The 20,927-nt window shown below is 36.6% G+C and overlaps 2 protein-coding genes across 4 annotated transcripts in view; one reads left to right on the top strand and one right to left on the bottom strand.

Moving 5' to 3' along the window:
- MNS1 (meiosis specific nuclear structural 1) overlaps positions 1-3,545 on the top strand; it is a 34,329-nt gene extending 30,784 nt beyond the window's left edge. The window contains exon 10 of the mRNA XM_012443145.2: positions 1,867-3,545. Coding sequence (XP_012298568.2) covers positions 1,867-1,959 — 93 coding nt within the window. The 3' untranslated portion in view covers positions 1,960-3,545. The remainder of the gene's footprint in view (positions 1-1,866) is intronic.
- Positions 1-20,927, bottom strand: part of TEX9 (testis expressed 9) — a 76,305-nt gene that overhangs the window by 13,710 nt on the left and 41,668 nt on the right. The window contains exons 11-12 of one of the 3 annotated variants that reach the window (XM_012443146.2): positions 3,438-3,572; positions 2,685-2,796 (exon numbers count right to left, since the gene is read on the bottom strand). In XM_012443146.2, coding sequence (XP_012298569.1) covers positions 2,710-2,796; positions 3,438-3,572 — 222 coding nt within the window. In that variant the 3' untranslated portion in view covers positions 2,685-2,709. Of the gene's footprint in view, positions 1-2,684; positions 2,797-3,437; positions 3,573-9,125; positions 9,206-20,927 lie in introns of those variants that run through there. The other 2 variants (XM_012443147.2, XM_012443148.2) reach the window with 2 other exon arrangements.

Here is a 20,927-nt window from a genome sequence, read left to right as displayed (position 1 = left end):
AAATTGAATTTGTACTTTATTAGTTATTTTATCACCCAGGCTGGCATACAGTGGCATGATCTCAGCTCACTGCAACCTCTGCCTCCTGGGTTCAGGTGATTCTCCTGCTTAAGCCTCCCGAGTAGCTGGGATCACAGGCGTTTGCCACCAAACACATCTAATTTTTGTATTTTTAGTAGAGACAGGGTTTCACCATGTTGGCCAGGTTGGTCTCGAGCTCCTGACCTCAGGTGATCTGCCTTCCGTGGTCTCCCGAAGTGCTGGGATTACAGGTGTGAGCCACCATGCTTGGCCTGAATTTTTATTTTAGAGGTTCTTTTCTTTTCTTTTAGTGTAGGAAATCTAAAGCCTAGAACAACTGTAATATTTATATGCCAAAGATTAGAATATATTTGAAAACATTGTAATTGGTAACACCAGTAACAGGCATGTGCTTGAACCGAGTTTGAGACAGATCTGCTTTATAGTAGGAAGTTATTACTAGTTAAACTTGATTTTTAAATTCTAGAAGATAGTGAATTTTAATGTACACCTGAGACACTTCGTGACTGCAAATAAAATAACTGGCTGGGCACAGTGACTCATGCCTATAATCCCAGCACTTTGGGAGGCTGAGGCAGGAGGATCACTTGAGCCCAGGAGTTGAAGACCATCACAGGCAACATAGGGAGATTGCATTGCTACAAAAAAAATAGAAAGTTAGCTGGATGTGGTAATGCACGCCTGTATTCCCAGCTACGCTGGAGGCTGAGGTGGGAGGATTGCTTTATCTGGAGAGCTAAAGCTGCAGTGACCCATGATCTTGCCACTGCACTCCAGCCTGGACAACAGAGTGAGACCCTGTCTCAAAAAAATAAGTTTGATAGGCTACATAAACATCTAGACTCATATAGGATCACCATCTTTCAGCTATAGAAATGCCATTTCATATTTTACTCAGTAATATCAAGTGCATATTTTATATTCAGTCTGGTGCTAAGGAAGGAAAAAGATAAATATATAGGTAATTATTGCCTGGCCACAGGACTTGATAGTCTAATTGGTTAGACAGGATTAAGGAATACAAAATGATGTGTTAATGATAAAATCCATATGTAATTACTAAATTTCATAAATTATAAATTCTAGGAATGTCTTTGGGATTTGATATTTCTGTAGGTGAAATAATTGTGGAGGCAGGAGGAGGGATTAATAAACCTGATATCCAAAAATGGCCATTGTCCTTTAGGTCCTAATGGCCCCAAATGACCTCAGTTATCCTTAAAATTCTTTAGATTGCAAGATAAGTAAATATTTAATTTTGTTTTAAAGAGGCTTTTGTTGTATACTGTAGGAGAAAAGAAAAATAAATATAAGTGAAGAATTCCAAAGGGTTTGCTTAAATGGCTTAACTCTAAACCTTGCTTCTTTTCTGCAAGATTGATTGTTTAGCCATAGAACTGAGGCATAAAGAACTGATCTCATGTATAAGTCTATCGAAGCTCACTCTTATATTATAGAGCTGTTTTAGGCCAAGAATAGGTTACAGTATAGATTAAGTTCCTTCCTATCTAGGTAATCCAAGCAGAAGTACTTAGGCAAGCCAAGCGCAGTAGAGCTTGTAGAAGAGCTCAGATTCCTATGACAGTCTCCTACAGGAGAGCTGATAAATCAGAAAATTGGGCCAGTCTAAGAATATTCAATATATATGTCAAGTCAATTTTTGGAAAGGATTGATTTTTTATTTAAAAGTTTCATTAATCTGTTGAATAGATTTCATTACCTTGGAGATAACTAACTTTACTAACATCATGTCTTTGTCAGTCTTAAAAGCATTTAGTGAAATATTCTGGTACAAAAGTAACGCACAAAATATTTTTCTTGTAGGGAGTATTTAAAAAAGAGGATGATATTGATATGCTTGGTGAAGAGTTTAGGAAAGCGTATCAGCAAAGAAGTGAAATTTGTGAAGAGAAATGATATTCATCAAAATTGGGTAAATTCTGTATGTTACTTAGTTTTTTTCTATGTTATCATCACTAGATGTCAGCATAACTTTTGTTTTATAGTTCGGTGGCAGTAGGAATCCATTGTCTATTTGGATTTTGTAAATCATCACTGAATTTCATAACTTGTAAATAATTATCAGATAAAAATCAAAGTGTTGTTATTTTTGTATTGATAATTTGAAATTACAGCACTCCACAGAGGATTGTTTGCATCCCCATCCTTATTTACCTTTTTACTAATATAGAATTCTACTGCACAGTGAACTGCCTTCTGTGTTTTGGAACTGTACTTGATTGATTTGGCCAGGGAAATAAATGTTTGGAATTTTGTTATAAAGCATCTTTTTCTTTCTACTGTAAGGGAAGAGAATTGTAAATGAAAAGAATGAAGAATTTTATTATCTAACTGTCACATCATTAAGTAAGAACTTACTTAGAAAACAAACTCAAAAAGAACATAAAAGGTCATAAGATAGTGAATCAGAAGTTAAATTTTTGTTGCTTTGTTTTAAAAAAATTTTCTAATAACTGCATATCAGAATAATGCATCAGTTTTGTATCTCTCAAATCTAAACAGGGAATTCTTTCTTTGAAATTATTTCAATTTCATAATCCCAGAACTTCATTTCTTATGAAGAATAAAAATAATTCAAACCATTACAGTAAGTAAGTATAAAACGGTTATCCATCACATACTGTCATAGAGACTCACTGAAGTAGATCACTTATTTATTTCCCCATTCCATTCAAGTGCTTTCATAAATTCCTCCTCAGTGAAAGACAGCATCTTGGCAGCTTCAAAATGCATCTGTTAAAAAAAAAAAAATCAGTATTGTCTGATTTAGTATTAAAAGAGTAGGCCACCAAACAACAGGAAATTTGTAAAAATGTGTGGGTAATATATTGTCAGCATGTAATTTCTGTTGTAGGAACATACATACACTCTTAATTCCAATAAGCATTATACCTGAAATGGTAATTACATTAAGAACCAACCTATAAAAGACTTTGCTCCCAACAGTAGTATTGAACCAACTTACCTGTAGGGTAATTCAGTGATATTGTAATACCTGACCTTTGCAAAGAAGGAAAGTGTCAGAACTATGAACTTTTAGAGAAAGCAGCAATAGTGGTTTGGAAGCAGTTAGCCCCCTAAGATAATAGTCATTCTTTAGTTTGGTACCTTCTGTAGTAGAGAAGTACCTATACTGTATTTTCCAGTCCCATTTTCTACAATAATTTACTTACGTGAAAATATCCACTAGCTTAGATGACACATTATACATATAAAAGCTAACATACATAGTGAGATTTATATATATAATGCATTTTTGTATGAAGTTTGGTGCCTAAAGATGTCAAAAATTAAACATACCTAAAGTGAAAAATGCTAAATTTTTTAGTAAGAAAGGTACAAATAGTATGATTTAACTTTAATGACAGACTCACCTTCTGCCTTTTTAAAACATCAATTAATTTTAACTGTTTCTTGAACCCTATGATTAATTCTCCTTTTTGTTTTTCTAGCTTCTTGTTTTCTGATTTTAAAACTTCAATTTTTTTGTGGTCTTCATTTGTTATGTCCTACAAAAAGAAAAAAAAGTGCCATATATTCTTTTTTAATATATAGCCTTTCAATGGAAAGAATTATAGACTATCATCACAACAGTAATAAAAAGTACTTTTTAAAATTGAAATATAAATTTTTTTGTAGATAAAATTGCTTTCCATTACCAACCTACTGGAATTTAATAGCTTTTAGTCATGCTCAGGTCTTTCACATTTTAAAAGAATGTTTTAAAAATAATTCTAATTCCAGTAACGGCAAAGTGGCTTGTATTGAACCAACATTAACTCTGGAATTATGAATTTTAAAAAATATATTTAAAAGCATAGATGAGTAATCATTAATGAGTAGAAACTGGAAGTGATATATGATTCTCGAAAGAACAGAAATACTGGTTGAGATCCACAGTCAAGTAGCTTCTCCTGAAAGCACTTTCTAGTTCGTGGGTTCACAGAGCTAGAACACAGGCAAAAAGTAGTAGTCTCACTGGAGTGAGGAGTCGGAGAGCAGGGCTGGCAGGGTGGTGCAAGTTTTTAAGTAGGAAATTCTAGAACAAGAAAGCCCTCAAAATATGTATACGTATTTCCCTCAAATGCTTGGCAGAAATCTAAATATCATTTACAGAGTGAGACTCGTAGGCACCTGTGAAAGGAAATGGTTGTAGTCTTTAGCTAAGCAGAGAATTTACCCTCTTTCTATGACAAGAGGGGAGACCCAGTTTGTAATCTTGGTAAAAATGGATTGGATAAGCTCTGTGGCAATTTGGACAATGCAGAAAAAGGATCAGTGAATATTATTTAGGTCAGCAGAAATCATTAAGTATAGGAAGATCTACACTTGAAATGTTAAAGGAAGTCTTTCATACAAAAGGAAATCTGAATCTCTGTTCACACATAAAAAGATGGAAAAGGAGAAAAACCAGCAAGAGTAATGTGATATCTATTTATCAGTGTGTGTGTATTTTTTTCTAAAAAAAATAAAAAATAAAAAAATCTTTAAAAGATAACTGAGAGTGATGTCGGCAAGATCGTGGATTAGGAAGCTCCAGGCCTTTGCTCCCCCATTAAAAGAAGACTGAATATACGCTACATAGACCAAAGTAGCTTTGGGAGAGCTCTAGAAAACCAATCAATCAGCAGCAGCAACCAAGAGAATGCCTAAGAAAAAGCCATACTCAAAATCGTAGGAAATGTCATGGTGTTTTGGCTCACCCCTTCCCCACATCCTCCTTGGCACAGCACAGTCAGGAAGCCACCCAGCCACCCAATTCCCAGTTCCTCCCTTGGAATGGAAGGAAAAGAGTAGACGTGCTTGCACCATTCAGACTTTTCTGGAGCCTCCCTGAGGGACTGGTATCTGTCTTGCTTAACTCAGCACTGATGGGAACAGCTGCATCATTTGGATATCCAGTTGGAAGCAGCGGAAACAGGTGCTGGGTACCACTGCATGTGAGAGGTGCAGTGAGTCCAGAGAACTGCAGGAACCTGGTGGCAAGAACTTATGGGCAACGGAATACAATATAGCATCTAAAACTGTGATAAGAAGGAGTGACACTTTTAGGATATTTAAAAGAAGCCATGTGTATGGAAAACTGGAATTAAAACACAAAGGCCCATGAAAGACACAGCGGCGGAAAAGGTTTGAGAGGACCTCAAGACTTTATGCCATGCTGATGAGTGAAGGTCTTTTCTTGCATGCAGCCAGTCTGCAACACTGGGAGAAGTGGCTGTTTGTTCAAACACCCATTTTTCTACATAAGATCACAAGGCATTCAAAGAAACAGGGAAACATGGACCATATTAAAGGAACAAAATTAATACCCAGAGATGTATCCAAAAGAAACAAAGGCTTCTCATTTATTTGACAAGGACTTTAAAACAACTGCTATAAATTTGCTCCATGAGCTGAAGGAGAATATTGACAACTAACTGAAGTCAGGAAACCTATATATGAATAAAATGATACTATCAACAAAAATTACAAAAAAGAACCAAACAAATTCTAAAATTACAAAAAAGAACCAAACAAATTCTAAAGGTGAAAAATACAGTAACTGAATTGAAAAATACACTTGAAGGGTTCAACAGCAGAGTTGAACAGGTATAAGAAAGAATGAGTGAACTTTGAGACAGGTCATTTGAAATGAGCAGGTAAGAGGAGCCAAAAGTAAAAGAATGAAGAAAAATGAACAGCAGCTAAGGGACACCATCAAGTGGGTCAATATGTATAACAGTGTAATCTTAGAAGAGAGAAAAAACAGGTACAAAGAACTTATAGCTGAAAAATTTCCAAATTTAAGGAAAGAAATACATACACAAATACAAACAGCTCCATGAACTCCAAGTAGGATAAACCCAAAAAGACCCACAGCAAGACACATTTTAATTAGTCAAGCATCAAAGAAAAAAGCTTGATAATCAACAAGACAAAATGACTCATCCCATGCAAGGGAGCATCTGTAAGATTATAAGCATATTTTTCAGCAGAAACTTTGCAGGCTAGAAGTCAGTAGGATGATATATTTAAAGTGCTGAAAGAAAAAAATCGTATCAGGAAGAATACTCTATCCAGCAAAGTGTCCTTCAAAAATGAAGAAGAAATTAAGACATCTTTAGATAAAAGCTGAGGAAATTCATTACCACCATATCTTCCTTACAAAATCCTAAAGAGAATCCTGCAAAAGTTGAAACAAAAGGATACCAGACAGTAACTCAAGCTATATGCAAATATGAAATTCTCCAGTAAACATAAATATTTGGAAAAATAATTGGACAAATATAAAGGCCTGTATTTTAGTTTTCATTGACAACTCACTTTTCATTCTTTTATAGAATTAACAGACAAAAGCATAAACAGTGTTGTTAAATCTTTGTTAATGGGTATATAACAAAGATATAATTTGTGACATCAGTACCACAAGGTAGGGAGGGGCCAAAAAAAAGGAGTGGTCTTTATATATGACTGAAGTTACATCATTACATAAAATCAACTAAACACTAAGAAAGGCAATAAGGGAGGAAATGAGAGGCTAAAAACCCTCCAGACATCCAGAAAACAATGAATACATAGCAATAGGCCTTCCAATAACTTTAAATGGACAAAGCTCCCCAACCAAAATACACTGAATGGAAGAATGGATTTTAAAAAACCGGAATCCAACTATGTGCACTCTGCAAGCAACTAACTTTAGATCTAGAGATATGCACAGGTTACAGGTAAAAGGATGGAAAAAGATAATCTGAAATTTTGCAACCAAAAGAAAACAGGAATGACTATAGTAATATCTGACAAAATAGACTTTAAGTCAAAACTCTTAAAACATACCAAGAAGGACATTATATATGAACATATGGGCCAAACAAAAGGGCCAGTTTAGTAAGAAGATTGATACAATTATATATGTACCAAACATTAAAGTGCCTAAATATATGAAGCAAGCATTGACAGACTTGGAGAAATAGACCACTCTACAATAAAAGTAGACTTCAATGCCTCACTTTCAATAATCGGTAAAACCACCAGATAGAAGACCAGTAAAGACATAAGAGACTTGATCAACATTACAGACCAGTTAGATTTAACAGACATAAAGAATACTCCTCTAATGCAAAGGTATCACAAGGATATAATGGACTCTGGGGACTTGTGAAGGAAGGGTGGGAGGGAGGTGAGCAATAAAAGACTACATACTGGGTTCACCAAAATCTCAGAAATCACCACTAAAGAACTTATTCATGAAACCACCACCACCTGTTTCCCAAAAACAATTGAAATAATAATAAAGGAAAAATAGAATCATATACCAAAATTTACATATATGTAAAGACAGGAAGTAGATTAGTGGTTGCCTAGGGTTAGGGGTAGAATGTGGTGCAGGGTGCTGAGGGAGAATAGAGTGGCTGTGAATGGGTACAGAGGTTCTTTTGGGGGTGATAAAATTGCAAAATTGTGTGTGACGGTTGTACAACTTTGTGACTACTAAAAATAACTGATTTGTGTATTTTAGGTGAGTTGTATGGTATATGAATTATAGTTCAATAAAGATGTTATTTTTAGAATAAAAAAGAATACAGTTTTCTCAAGTGCACATAGAACATTCCCCACATTTTAAAAGACTGAAAGCATACAAAGTATATTTTCCAATCACAGTTGATTCAAACTGGAAATCAACAGCAGAAGGAAAACTGCAAAACCCACAAATTTGTGGGGATTGAACAGCACATTCAAACTACCAAGGGGTCAAAGAAGAAATCACAAAGGAAACTGGAAAATATATCATAAGACAAATGAAAACAAAGCTACAATATACCAAAAACTTACAGAACAAGAGTATAAGCAGTGCTAAGAGGGAAATCTGTAGTTGTCAATGCTTACATTAGAAAAGAAGATCTCAAATCAACCTGACTTTACACATCAAGGAACTACCAAAAAACCCCACAAAACGAAAAACAAAAACTGAAAATGGATTACCTACGGTCCTTTATTTCTCTCTAGGAGATACTAATATCTGTATACCTTTGTTCAGAGCAGTACAACTCATACTAGCCAAAAGGTGGAAGCAACTCAAGTGTCCACTGATGGATGAATAAACAAAATGTGGTAAATAAACACAAAGGATTATTATTCAGCATTAGAAAGGAATGAAATTCTGACACATGCTACAACTTTGATCAACCTTGAGAACATTAAGTGAAATAAGCCAGTTAAAGAAAGACAAATATGGTATAATTCTACTCTTACGTCTTACCTAGAGCAGTCAAATTTATAGAGACAGAAAGTACAATGGTGGTTGCCAGGGTCTACAGGTAGGGGGAAATGGGGAGTGACTTAATTGATAGAGTTACAGTTTTTGCACGATGAAAAGAGTTCATGGATAGGTTGTATAACAATGTGAATGTTTGTTACACTACTGAACTATATGCTTAAAATGTTTAAGAAGGTAAATTTTATGTGTAGTTTACCACAATAAAAAAATTTTAAATTAACAATGTACTGTAGAGTTTGTAGATAAAACATATGACAATAGTAGAAAGGGTGGGAGAGGGTAATGCAAGTATACTGCTAAAATGTTCTTACATTATTCATAAAATACTATATTACTTGAAGGGACAGAGTGATAAACATATATATAAAACATGCTGAAATGCACACAAAGAATTACAGATAATGAGCTAATAAAGGAGATAAAATGGAATCTTTAAAAAGGCAATTCAAAATGAACAGGAAAGAAAGAAACATATGGGCCAAATAAAAACAACAGCTAATAATAGACTTAATTCCAACCATATTAATAATTATTTAAAATGTAATGGTGTAAATACCTCAATTAAAAAGTTAAGAGACCATCAGATTGGATTTTTTTAAAAAGCAAAACTCAACTAGATGCTGCTTACTAGAAGATGCTGAGGAGTTACAAGTAAAGAATGGAAAAAGGTAAAACAATGCTAACACTAACTAAAATAAAGCTTGAGCCACATGAATATCAAACGAAGTAATACAATTTGAGTATCCCTAATCCAAAAGTCTGAAATCCAAAATGCTCTAAAGTCTAAAACTTTTTGAGTGCTGACCTGATGCTCAAAGATGAAATGTTCATTGGCGCATTTCTAAAGCACTTCTGGTCCCAAGCATTTCTGATAAGAGCATCAACCTGTATCAGAATGCAAGAACCAAAATAAATATAAATAAATAAACATAGCTTTAATAATAATAGGTCAATTCATTCAAGAGGATATAACAATCTTCTTAGGCATGGGGCATTAATATAACTAATAACTGAGTTTCAAAGTATATACTACAAAAATTGGCAAGACTGAAAGCGAAAAATGACAAACTCACAGTTCTATTCAGAGTTTAGTACCCCTATCTTAACACTGATAGAACAAGGACACAGGAAACACATAAAGATACAGAAGTCCTGAGCAACACTATTAAGCAATTTGACGTAACTGACATTTATAGAATACTCCACCTAACAAATACAGAATGCACATTCCTATCAAAGGCACATGAAATATTTACCAATTTAAACCATATTCTAAGCCAAAAAAGAGCATCCATAAATTTAGAATGATTTAAATAAAACCAAATGCATTCTCTGTCCATGATGGAATTAAAAATCAGTAAGAGTGGTATCTGGGAAAATCCCAAAATATTTGAAAAATGAAATGACAAACTTCTAAAGTTTGTCACTGCTTAAAGAAGAAATAAAGAAAATTAGAAAGCATTCTGAAGAGAATGAAAATAGAGAAACATTTAGTGTTTAAATTCTTATATTAGAAAAGAAGAAAGGGTACAAATCAACCATCTCCACTTCCATTTTAAGAAATTAACAAATAGAAAACAAATAGAACCCCAAAGTAAGGAGAGGGTAAAAATTAAGAGAAGACCAGAAATCAATAAAAGAAAAATAAAAAAAATTAGTAGAGGAAAATTAATAAAACCAGAATTAGTAAGCCAGCCTCTAGTAAGACCGATCAGAAAAAGTAAAAAAGACATAAATTACCAATACAAGAATGAGAGGGAGGAATGACCCAAAGGAATGTGGGAGGAATATTCAAAGGACAATAAGGAAATAGTGTAAAAAACTGTATGCCAGTAAATTTTACAACATAAATGGACAGATTCTTTGACAGATGCAACCCAAAACACAATGGAATTTAGCTTCTATAAAGAATACTTCTGTATTTATTAAAGAAATTGAATTTGAAGTATAAAATCTTTCCACAAGGAAACCTCAGGCCCAGATGGCTTTACCTATGGAATCTACTAGACATTCAAAGAAAAAATAATGCCAACCCTACAAAAAGTTCTCTGATAGTGGAGCTTCTCCAATAGAATGATTTGGAAACTCATTTAATAAAGGTACTATTACACTGAAACCAAAACAAACTCAAACCAAAAAACGTAAATATTAAAATAATTTATAAGAAAACTAAAACAAGAAGCCTACAGACTAAACAGACTAAAATTATGTTTCCATGTGTACATATATTCACAAAAAAGGAACCAATACTATATCAAAGAGATAATGAAACACCATCACCAAGTAGGGTATATCCCAGGAATATAAGGTTGTTTTAACATTTGAAAAACAAACCAATGTAATTTGTCATATTTACAGACTTAAAAATATATATATGTAATTTCAATAGATACAGAAAAAAGCATTTGACAAAATTCTACATTCATTCCTGATAAGATCTCTCAGGAAACTGCAGTCAGTTTTTCTAAAACTTGTGAACTAAAAATGATTTATTTTGAAGGGGTTGAATTAATTTTTTAAAAAACCAGTGACTACACAAGGGACCATAGGTAGCCCACAAAGCCAAAGCATTTTCTGGTTGGTCCTTTACAGAAAAAGTCTGTAGAAAATCCTAAGTCTTCTAAAATAAGTGAGTTTGGCAAAGTTCATGATACAGACTCAATATGCAAAAATAAATAATATTTCTCCATTATAGCAATGAACAATGGGAAACTGGAATTTAAAGAAAATTTATAATATCAAAGAAAAAGTAAATACTAAGAGATGTTAGGAAAAAATATGCAAGACCAGTATTCTGAAAACTATAAAAAAAAAAAACTGCTTAGAGAAGCTGAAGAAGGCTTAAATAAACACATATTCTCTATTCAAGATTTAAAAGACACTATTAAGATGTCAATTTTCCCAAAATCAATCTATAGATTCACTGCAATGCCAGTCATACCTCCAGGAGGATTTTTTTTTTTAAATAGAAACAGCTAATGTGATTCTTAAACTTACATGGAAATGCAAAAGAATAGAACAGCCAGTTGTATTATAATAAATGCTCACTGGATCTTAAAAAAAAGGGCATTTATTGGCTTGGTTACTTGTTCAAAGCACCATGTACTTTCCAGAGCATTTATTGCAGTTGCACCTTAGCTTTGATAGATTATCTAAATTAGATATTTACCTAGGTTTTGCTTCATGGATTATCTAAACATTCAACTTCATTATAAGCTGCACAGCTACAAGGACCACATCTATTTTTAAAATTATTTTTATATCTTTAGCCTTTACCAGAGATCTGGGAGGTACTTAGCAGGCCCTCATAAATATTTCTAAATGAATTATTAAAGAATTAGAAATTACCTATTCCTAAATGAAGTAACATGAACGCTGGTGTCATATTTTAAATGGATTTCAAGCAACCATCTAACCAAACGCCATGTTTTTAGGTAGAATTTCAGTCAAACTATACTTTCATCATTCCTTCCTTCAGTGTGTTTCAGAGGCAATTACTATGTGCCAGGCACTTAGGACATGATGGTGAATGAGACAGAGTCCCTGCACTCCTACAGCATCTGGTTTAAGTTGACTGATGTTTAATTTCAAAAGCTACTCTTATTTTAAAGTGTAATTACTTATTTTCTAACCTCTGTGGAGAATAATTTTATCATTTTTTAAGGTAGATCTTTAACTTTCTGATGATTATGAGGTAATCTTGTTCTATATTTGGAAACCTTGCTATTTCCCTGTCTTATTTTCTTAAATTTATAGACTTGAATAATTTTACTTGCCTATTAACTATTATATGTCGATTCAGAATGAGAAATACAAAGACTTAAAATGGAAAAAATACAACTGCTTACAAAATAAAATTTATCTACAATTAGACACTCCCAGGAAAAAGTTACTGCATATCCCAAAAATGTTTCTCAAAGATAAAGCTTAGAAACAGGCAAAATAGGCCAGGTGCAGTGGCTCATGCCTGTAATCCCAGCACTTTGGGAGGTGGGCAAATCACAAGGTCAGGAGTTCGAGACCAGCCTGGCCAACATGGTGAAATCCCATCTCTACTAAAAATACAAAAAATTTGCTGGCTGTACTGGCGGGCTCCTGTAATCCCAGTAACTTGGAAGGCTGAGGCAGGAGCATCACTTGAACCCAGGAGGCGGAGGTTGTAGTGAGCTTAGATGGTACCACTGCACTCCAGCCCAGGCGACAAAGTGTGACTCTGTCTCAAAAAAAAAAAACAAAAAACAAAAAATGAAACAGAAAAGAAATAGGCAAAATAATTGAAAAATCAAAAGTTTGAGACACATAGTTTTTCAAATATGTAAAATAAGTTACATTTAAGAATTCTGACATCAGGAGGGTTGCAGTGGCTCATGCCTGTAATCCCAGCACTTTGGGAGGCCAGCCTGGCCAACATGGTGGAACCCCACCTCTACTAAAAATACAAAAATTAGCTGGACTTGGTGGCAGACGCCCGTAGTCCCAAGTACTTGGGAGGCTGAGGCAAGAGAATTGCTTGAACCTAGGAGATGGAGGTTGCAGTGAGCAGAGATCACACCACTGCACTCCGCCTTGGGGAAAAGAGCAAGACTGACACACACACACACACACACACACACACACACACTTATGACATCAAAAGTCTACTTTATACTAAATAGTGGTCTGGGCATAGTTGCTCACACCTGTAATCCCGGCACTTTGTAAGGCCAAGGCAGAAGCTTACTTGAGCTCAGGTGTTCAAAACCAGCCTGAACAACAAAGTGAGACCCACCCCTATTCTGTAAAAAATAAATTTAAAAATAAAATTTTAAATATGATGAACAGTAATGCAATATATACACAAAATGTTATCCCACTGTGTTTAAATCAGTCACCCATAGTGAAGAGATGGAGTCAGAAGTGTGTATCTTGAACACCTCTAGGTTGTTTTATAGTATTGATGGTTCTATTCTGAATTGTTCACATACCAAGTCCTCATTACTTGAATTGTCAAAATGGGGGACTAATCAAGGAAACAACTTGACCCATGGAGAAGGAAGAAAAGACAGGACAACAGCCCACTCAGGAGCAACACAGAGCCAGGGGATCCTCCCCTGCCCAGGGAAGCAGTGAGTGATTATGTGACCCCGGGGAAACCATGCTTCTCCCAGGGATCTTTGTAAACTCGAGTCAGGAGATTTCTTTGTGAACCTACCCCACCAGATCCTTCAGTCTGACAGACAGAGCTGAAGTCTTGGCAGAGTAGCCACTCAGGCATGTGTGGAGACGCACCGGTAGTGGCATCACACCTCCCTAAGAAGGAGCTCCAGGGGTGGAGAGGGAGCTCCTTCTTAAAGGAGGGATGTGCTGGGCTGCCATCTTTGCTGTTGGACAACTTAGCTGTTCCAGCCATCTGGCTTTGGAGAGTCTGAGCCAACCAGGGGCGGAAGGGATCTCCTAGTACAGCAGAGCCCCTCTACCAAAACGTGGCCAGACTGCTTTAAGCAGGTCCGTGATCCCACTCCTCCTCACCAGGCAGGACTTACCAACTGGAACCTCTAACCACCCCGACCAAGTTCTCCGGCCAACAGATCTGAATTCCTGCTGGGGCAGTACTCTCGGAGAGAGGCAGGCCACCATCTTTGCTATTTGGGCAACTTAGCCGATCCAACTTTTGGGCTTCAGAGTGGCTGAGGTGACCAGGGACTGAGGTATAGTACAGCACAGCACAGCACAGCACAGCACAGCTACTGTACCAAAATATAGCCAGACTGCTTTTTTCAGCAGGTCCCCAATCCCATTACTCTTTACCTCCCAACCAGGGTCTCCAGCTACCTCCTATAGGTGCTTTAGGGCTGGCAACAGGCCCATACCTCCCTGGGATGAAGCTCCCAGAAGGAGTGACAGGCCATAATCTTTGCTGTTTTGCAGTCTTCACTGGTGATACCTCCAAGTTCTGGAAAATCCTAGGTCACTAGGAACTGGAGCAGGCCCCCAGCATACCACAGCAGCCCTACAGAAAAGTGGCTAGACTGTTATGTGTGTGCCTGTTCCCATACGGCCTCACCAGGAAGGTCCTCCAGGCCTAGGCATCTAGCCAGCCGCCACAAGAGCTATCAAGCCAGTGGCAACTTGGCAACTCCCTGGACAGAACCTCCAGGGGCAAATGAATGCCTCTCTGCCACTGCCTCTCCAGTGGAACTGCCCTGCCACCCTCAGACTGCTGAAGGAACAAAGATCCCAAGTGACTTATCCACACCTCCAACAAGCCACAGTATACTCAAGGAGAGGAGACCAGTCTCTCTCCCATGGGTCTGACAACCGCCTAACCCCCACTGCTCATCACCAGACAGGGACCTCCTGGCTTGGGACTACAGCACAGACCCTCCATCCTGGGCTGATGGCATTGAGCAATTGCGAACCTGCATCTCTCTGGGGTGGAGCTGCCAGGAGACAAGCAAACAATCTTTGTTTATAACCACTACTAAGATTCTTTCCTCTGCTCCCTTCAAGTTGGGGAAGGAAGATAAACACTGAGCTCCAGAGCTGCAGTGGGCAGCCCAGAAATGCCACATTGATCTACAGCCAGCACTCAAGGGGAGAGGAACCCACACTTTCAGAGCATTGACAAGGAACATGGCTGTAACTGTGAGGAAACATATGGGAGCCACACAACCAAGCAAGAGTCTATCAACTGACCAGTGAACCTAAGTGCCACCTATAGGATCATATTCCCCAAAGCTTCAACACCAAAAATACCTGAAACACCCTCTTGTGAAACCAGAGACAAGAAGTCAGCTTCAAATAAACACCCTGGATAAAACATTGGCCCAGTGAAAGCATCCAGAAAAGAAATGTATTGACTGTACTCAATCTACATTGCAGTTAAAGGAACACCCACACATAGACATGAGAAAGAACCAATGCAGGAACTGCAGGAACTCAAATGGCCAGAGTGTCATATGCCCTCCAAACAACCACAGCAGTTCTCCAGCAAGAGTTCTTAACCAGGCTGAACTGGCTGGAATGACAGAAATAAAATTCAGAATATGTAAAGGAAAAAAGATCATTGAGATTCAGGAGGATGCAAAACTCAATCCAAGGAAAGTAACAATCACAAAGTGATACAGGAGCTTAAGGATGAAATAGTCAGTATAAAAATGAACCTAACAGGTCTGACAGAGCTGAATAATACAATTCAAGAATTTCCCAATGCAATCACAAGTATTAACATCAGAATAAACCAAGCTGAGGAAAGAATTTCAGAACTTAAAGACTGTTTCTCTGAAGTCAGACAAAAAGAAAAAAGAATACAAATGAATGAACAAAGCCTCCAAGAAGTATGGGATTATGTGAAGAGGCCAAATCTATGAATCACTGGCATCACTGAAAGGGAGTAGAGAAAGCAAACAACTTGAAAAACATATTTCAGGATATTGTCCATGAAAACGTACCCAACCTTGCTAGAGAGGCCAACAGTCAAATTCAAGAAATACAGAGAATTGCTGCAAGATTCTATACAAGAAGATCATCCCCAAGACACATAATTGTCAGATTTTCCAAAGTTGAAAGAAAAAATGTTAAAAATAGCTAGGGAGAAAGGGCCTGTCCGTCCTCCTACAAAGGGAATCCCATCAGGCTAACAGCAGACTTCTCAGTGGAAACCTAACAAGTCAGAAGAGAATCAGGGCCTATATTCAGTATTCCTAAAGAAAAAAAAAAAAAGTCCTCAAGAATTTCATATCGAGCCAAACCAAATGTCCTAAGTGAAGGAGAAATAAGATCCTCTTCAGATAAGCGAATATTGAGGGAACTCATTCCCACCAGACCTGCCTTACAGAAGCTCTTGAAGGAAGTACTAAATATAGAAAGGAAAGACTGCTATGGCTAATACAAAAACACACTTAACCACACAGGCCAATGTCACTGTAAAGCAATCACACAAACAAGCCAACATAATAACCAGCTAACAGCACAACAGCAGGATCAAATCCACACATAGCAACACTAACCTTGAATGTAAGTAAACAGGCTAAATGCCCCACTTAAAAGGCATGGAGTGACAAGCTGGATAAAAAAAGCAACACCCAAATGGTATGCTGTCTTCAAGAGACCTAACTGTTATGTAATGACTCTCATAGGCTCAAAATAAAGGGATGGAGGAAAAAGAATCTACCATTCAAATGGAAAACAGAAAAAAGCAGGGGTTGGAATTCTAATTTCAGACAAAAAGTTTCAAACCAACAAAGATCATAAAAGACAAAGAATGGCATTACATAATGGTAAAGTGTTCAATTCAGTAAGAATACCTAATTAGTCTAAATATACATGCGCATGACACAGGAGCACTCAGATTCATGAAGCAAGTTCTTAGAGACCTACAAAGAGACACAGACTCCCACACAATAATAGTGGGAGACTTCAACACTCCATAGTATTAGATCTTCAAGGCAGAAAATTAACAAAGATATTTGGAACCTAAACTCAATGCTGAAATAAATGGATATGATAGACCATTACAGGACTCTCCACCCAAAACAACAGAATATAAATTCTTCTTAGTGCCTTATGGCACATACTCTAAAATTGAACACATAATTGGACATAAAACAATCCTCAAAAATGTAAAAGAACTGAAATCATAACAAACACAGTCTTGGACCACAGCACAATAAATGAGAGTCAAGACTATGAAAATCACTTAAAATCATGCAATTACATGGAAATTAAACAACATGCTCTTGAATGGCCTTGGGGTAAATAATGAAATTAAGGCAGACATCAAAAAGTTATTTGAAAATAATAAAGATACAGCATAACAGAATCTCTGGAACACAGCAAAGGCAGAGTTAAGAGGGAATTTCATAGCACTAAATGCCCACATCAAAAAGTTAGAAAGATCTCAAATCAAACCTAACTTCACAATTGTGAGACTGGGAAGCAAGAAGAAATCAACCCCAAAGCTAGCAGATGAGAAGTAACAAAAATCAGATCTGAACTGAAGAAATCAGGACATGAAAAACTATTCAAAAGATCAGTGAATCCAGGAGTTGGTTTTTTGAAAACAATTAATAGGCCACTAGCTAGACTAGTGAAGAAGAGTGAAGATCCAAATAAACAAAATTAGAAATGACAAAGGGAATATTACTACTGACCCGACAGAAATAAAAACAACTGTCAGAAACTACTGTGAACACCTCTCTGCACACAAACTAGAAAACCTAGAAGAGATAGATAAATTTCTAGACACATACATCCTCCCAGGACTGAACCAGAAAGAAGTTGAATCCCTGCACAGACCAATAATAATAAGCTCCAAAACTGCATCAGTAATAAATAGCCTACCAACCAAAAAAAAGCCTTGAACCCAATGGATTCACAGCCAAATTCTACCAGATGTACAAAGAGGAGCTGGTACCATTTTTACAGCGACTACTCCAAAAAACTGAATAGGTGGGACCCCTCTGCAACTCATTCTATGAGGCCAGCATCATCTTGATACCAAAACTTGGCAGAGAGACAACCAAAAAAGAAAACTTCAGGTCAATATCTGTGATGAACATTGATGCAAAAATCCTCAACAAAATAGCTGTAAACCAAATCCAGGAGCACATCAAAAAGCTTATCTACCGTGATCAAATAGACTTCATTGTCCAGATGCAGGATTGGTTCAACAGACACATATCAATAAATGCAATTTATCACATAAACGGAACTAAAGACAAAAACCAAATGATTATCTCAGTAGATGCAGAACAGGCATTCAGTAAAATTCAATACCCATCATATTAAAAACTCTAAATAACGTAGATATTGAAGGAACAGACCTCAAAATAATAAGAGCCATCTATGACAAACCCACAACCAACATTATACTGAATGGGCAAAAGCTGGAAGCATTCCCTTTGAAAACTGTCACATGACAAGGATGCCCCCTCTCAACACTTCTATTTAACATAGTGTTGAAAGTCCTAGCCAGAGCAATCAAATGAGAAAGAAATAAAGGGCATCCAAATAGGAAGTCAAACTATCTCTGTTTGCAGACATAATTCTACATCTAGAAGACACCACAGTCTCATCCCAAAAGCTCCTTTGGCAGATAAACAACTTCAGCAAGGTTGCAGGATAAAAAATCAATGTATGAAAATTACTAGCATTCCTATACACCAACAACAGCCAAATCGAGAGCCAAAGCAGAAAAGCAATCCCATTCCCACTTGCCACACAAGAATACCTGGGAATACAGCTAACCAGGGAGGTGCAAGATCTCTACAAGGAGAATTACAAAACACTGCTCAAAGAAATCAGAGAAAACACAAATTGGAAAAACATGCCATGCTCATGGATAGGAAGATTTATTAAAATGGCTATACTGCCCAAAACGATTTACAGATTCAGTGCTATTCGTATCAAACTACCAATGACATTCTTCACTGAACTGGAAAAAAACTATTTAAAAATTTACATGGAACCACAAAAGAGCCTGAATAGCCAAGGCAGTCCTAAGCAAAAAGAACAAAGCTGGAGGCACATTGCCTGACTTCAAACTATACTACAAGTCTGCAATAACAAAAACAGCGTGGTACTGGTACAAAAACAGGCACACAGACCAATGGAACAGAATAGAGAGCCCATAAATAAGGCCCTACAACCATCTGATCTTCAACAAACCTGACAAAAACAAGCAATGGGGAAAAGGCTCCCTATTCAATAAATGGTGCTGGGATAACTGGCTAGACCTATGCAGAAGATTCAAGCTGGACTCCTTCCTTCTACCATATAAAAAAACCAACTCAAGATGAATTAAAGACTTAAGTGTAAACCCCAAAACTATAAAACCCCTGGAAGACAACCTAGACAATACCATTCTGGACATAGGAATGGGCAGAGATTTCATGACAAAGACACAAAAAGCAACTGCAACAAAAACGAAAACTGTCAAGTGGAATCTACGTAAGCTCAAGAGCTTCTGCCCAGAAAAATAAACGACTGGCAGAGTAAACAGACAACCTACAGAATGGGAGAAAATTTTTGCAAACTGCATCTCATAATCTAATATCCAGCTTCTATATGGAACATACACAAATTTACAAGAGAAAAACAACCCCATTAACAGGTGGGCAAAGGACATGAACAGACACTTCTCAAAACAGGTGATACATGTGGCCAACAAGTATGAAAAAAAAGCTCAGTATCAATGATGATTAGAAAAATACAATTCAAAACCACAATGAAATGCCACCTCACAGCAGTCAGAATGGCTATTACTAAGAAGTTAAAAAAATAACAGATGCTTGTGAGGTTGTAGAGAAAAGGGAACGCTTATAGACTGTAGGTGGGAGTGTAAATTGTTCAACCATTGTGCAAAGCAGTGTGGCAATTCCTCAAAGAAGTAAAAGCAGAACTACCATTCGACCCAGCAATCTCATTCCTGGGAATATACCCAGAGGAATGTAAATCATTCTACTATAAAGACATGTGCACACGAATGTTCACTCCAGCACTAGTCACAACAGCAAAGACATGGATGGAATCATCTAAATGCCCCATCAATGACAGATTGGATAAAGAAAATTTGGTACACATACATCATGAAATACTATGTAGCCATAAAAAAGAACAAGATCATGTCTTTTGTGGGAACATGGATGGAGCTGGAGGCTGTTATCCTTAGCAAATGAATATAGGAACAGAAAACCGAATACCGCTTCTTTACACACGTAAGTGGGAGCTAAATGATAAGAACTTATGGAACACAAAGGAGAAGACAACAGACAATGGGGTCTACTTGAAGTGGACAAGGCAGAAAGAGGGAGAGGAGCAGAAGAGATAACTACTGGGTACTGGGCCTAATACCCAGGTGATGAAATGTATGTACAACCAACCCACATGACATGTGTTTACCTATGTAACCTTCACATGTACCCCAAAACCCCCCAAAACACAACAAAACAAAATGGCTGGCTAGAATATGGAGAGTCATCTGTTTCATGGAAACCATTTTTCTTTCTACTTTCTTAATGTGTGAACTAATACAATATAGAGATCAAATCTACAACAGTTAGGAAATCCTGATACCTAGGTGGCTATTCTTTGGTTTTCTTCAAAATCCCTTTAAAATGCACCAAATTGGGAGTAATACTCTAATAACATGCTAATTACTAGTAAGTCTTTAAAGATAACTTCCTAACTTATTCATTTAATAACTTCTATTAATAAATCCCAGTTATGCCATCATTGATGGCCCTTGAGTATGAAAATGACCTGACCATGTAACAAACTATCTCACAGATGACATCTTAAAACTATGTAGTCACTATGCCACATATTTGCCTCTCAAACATGTTAGAGGACTTACCAAAGTCAGTTTCAGTCTATTCCTATTGTTACTAACTTAATCCAAAATGTATTATCTGTGTATATAATGAAGGTGGTTCCTAATTTCATTATGCAAGTCATTGTTAAATTATTAAATATTGTCCTAATTACTAAACAGAGTCCAATGGAATATTACTTATTATCCTTTCAACTCAAGATAGAACCAAAAAGTAACAAGTATTTATAGAATGTACAAAGGGCTCTCATGCACATAGGCATTTGAGCCTTCATTTATTCAACAGTATTTAAGGCA

This window comes from Aotus nancymaae, unplaced genomic scaffold, assembly GCF_030222135.1.
Source record: "Aotus nancymaae isolate 86718 unplaced genomic scaffold, 86718_ANA_hifiasm-v0.15.2.pri h1tg000041l, whole genome shotgun sequence".
NCBI lineage: Eukaryota > Metazoa > Chordata > Mammalia > Primates > Aotidae > Aotus > Aotus nancymaae.
Note: the sequence above shows the minus strand (reverse complement) of the source record. Positions and strands in the feature narration are given on the sequence as shown.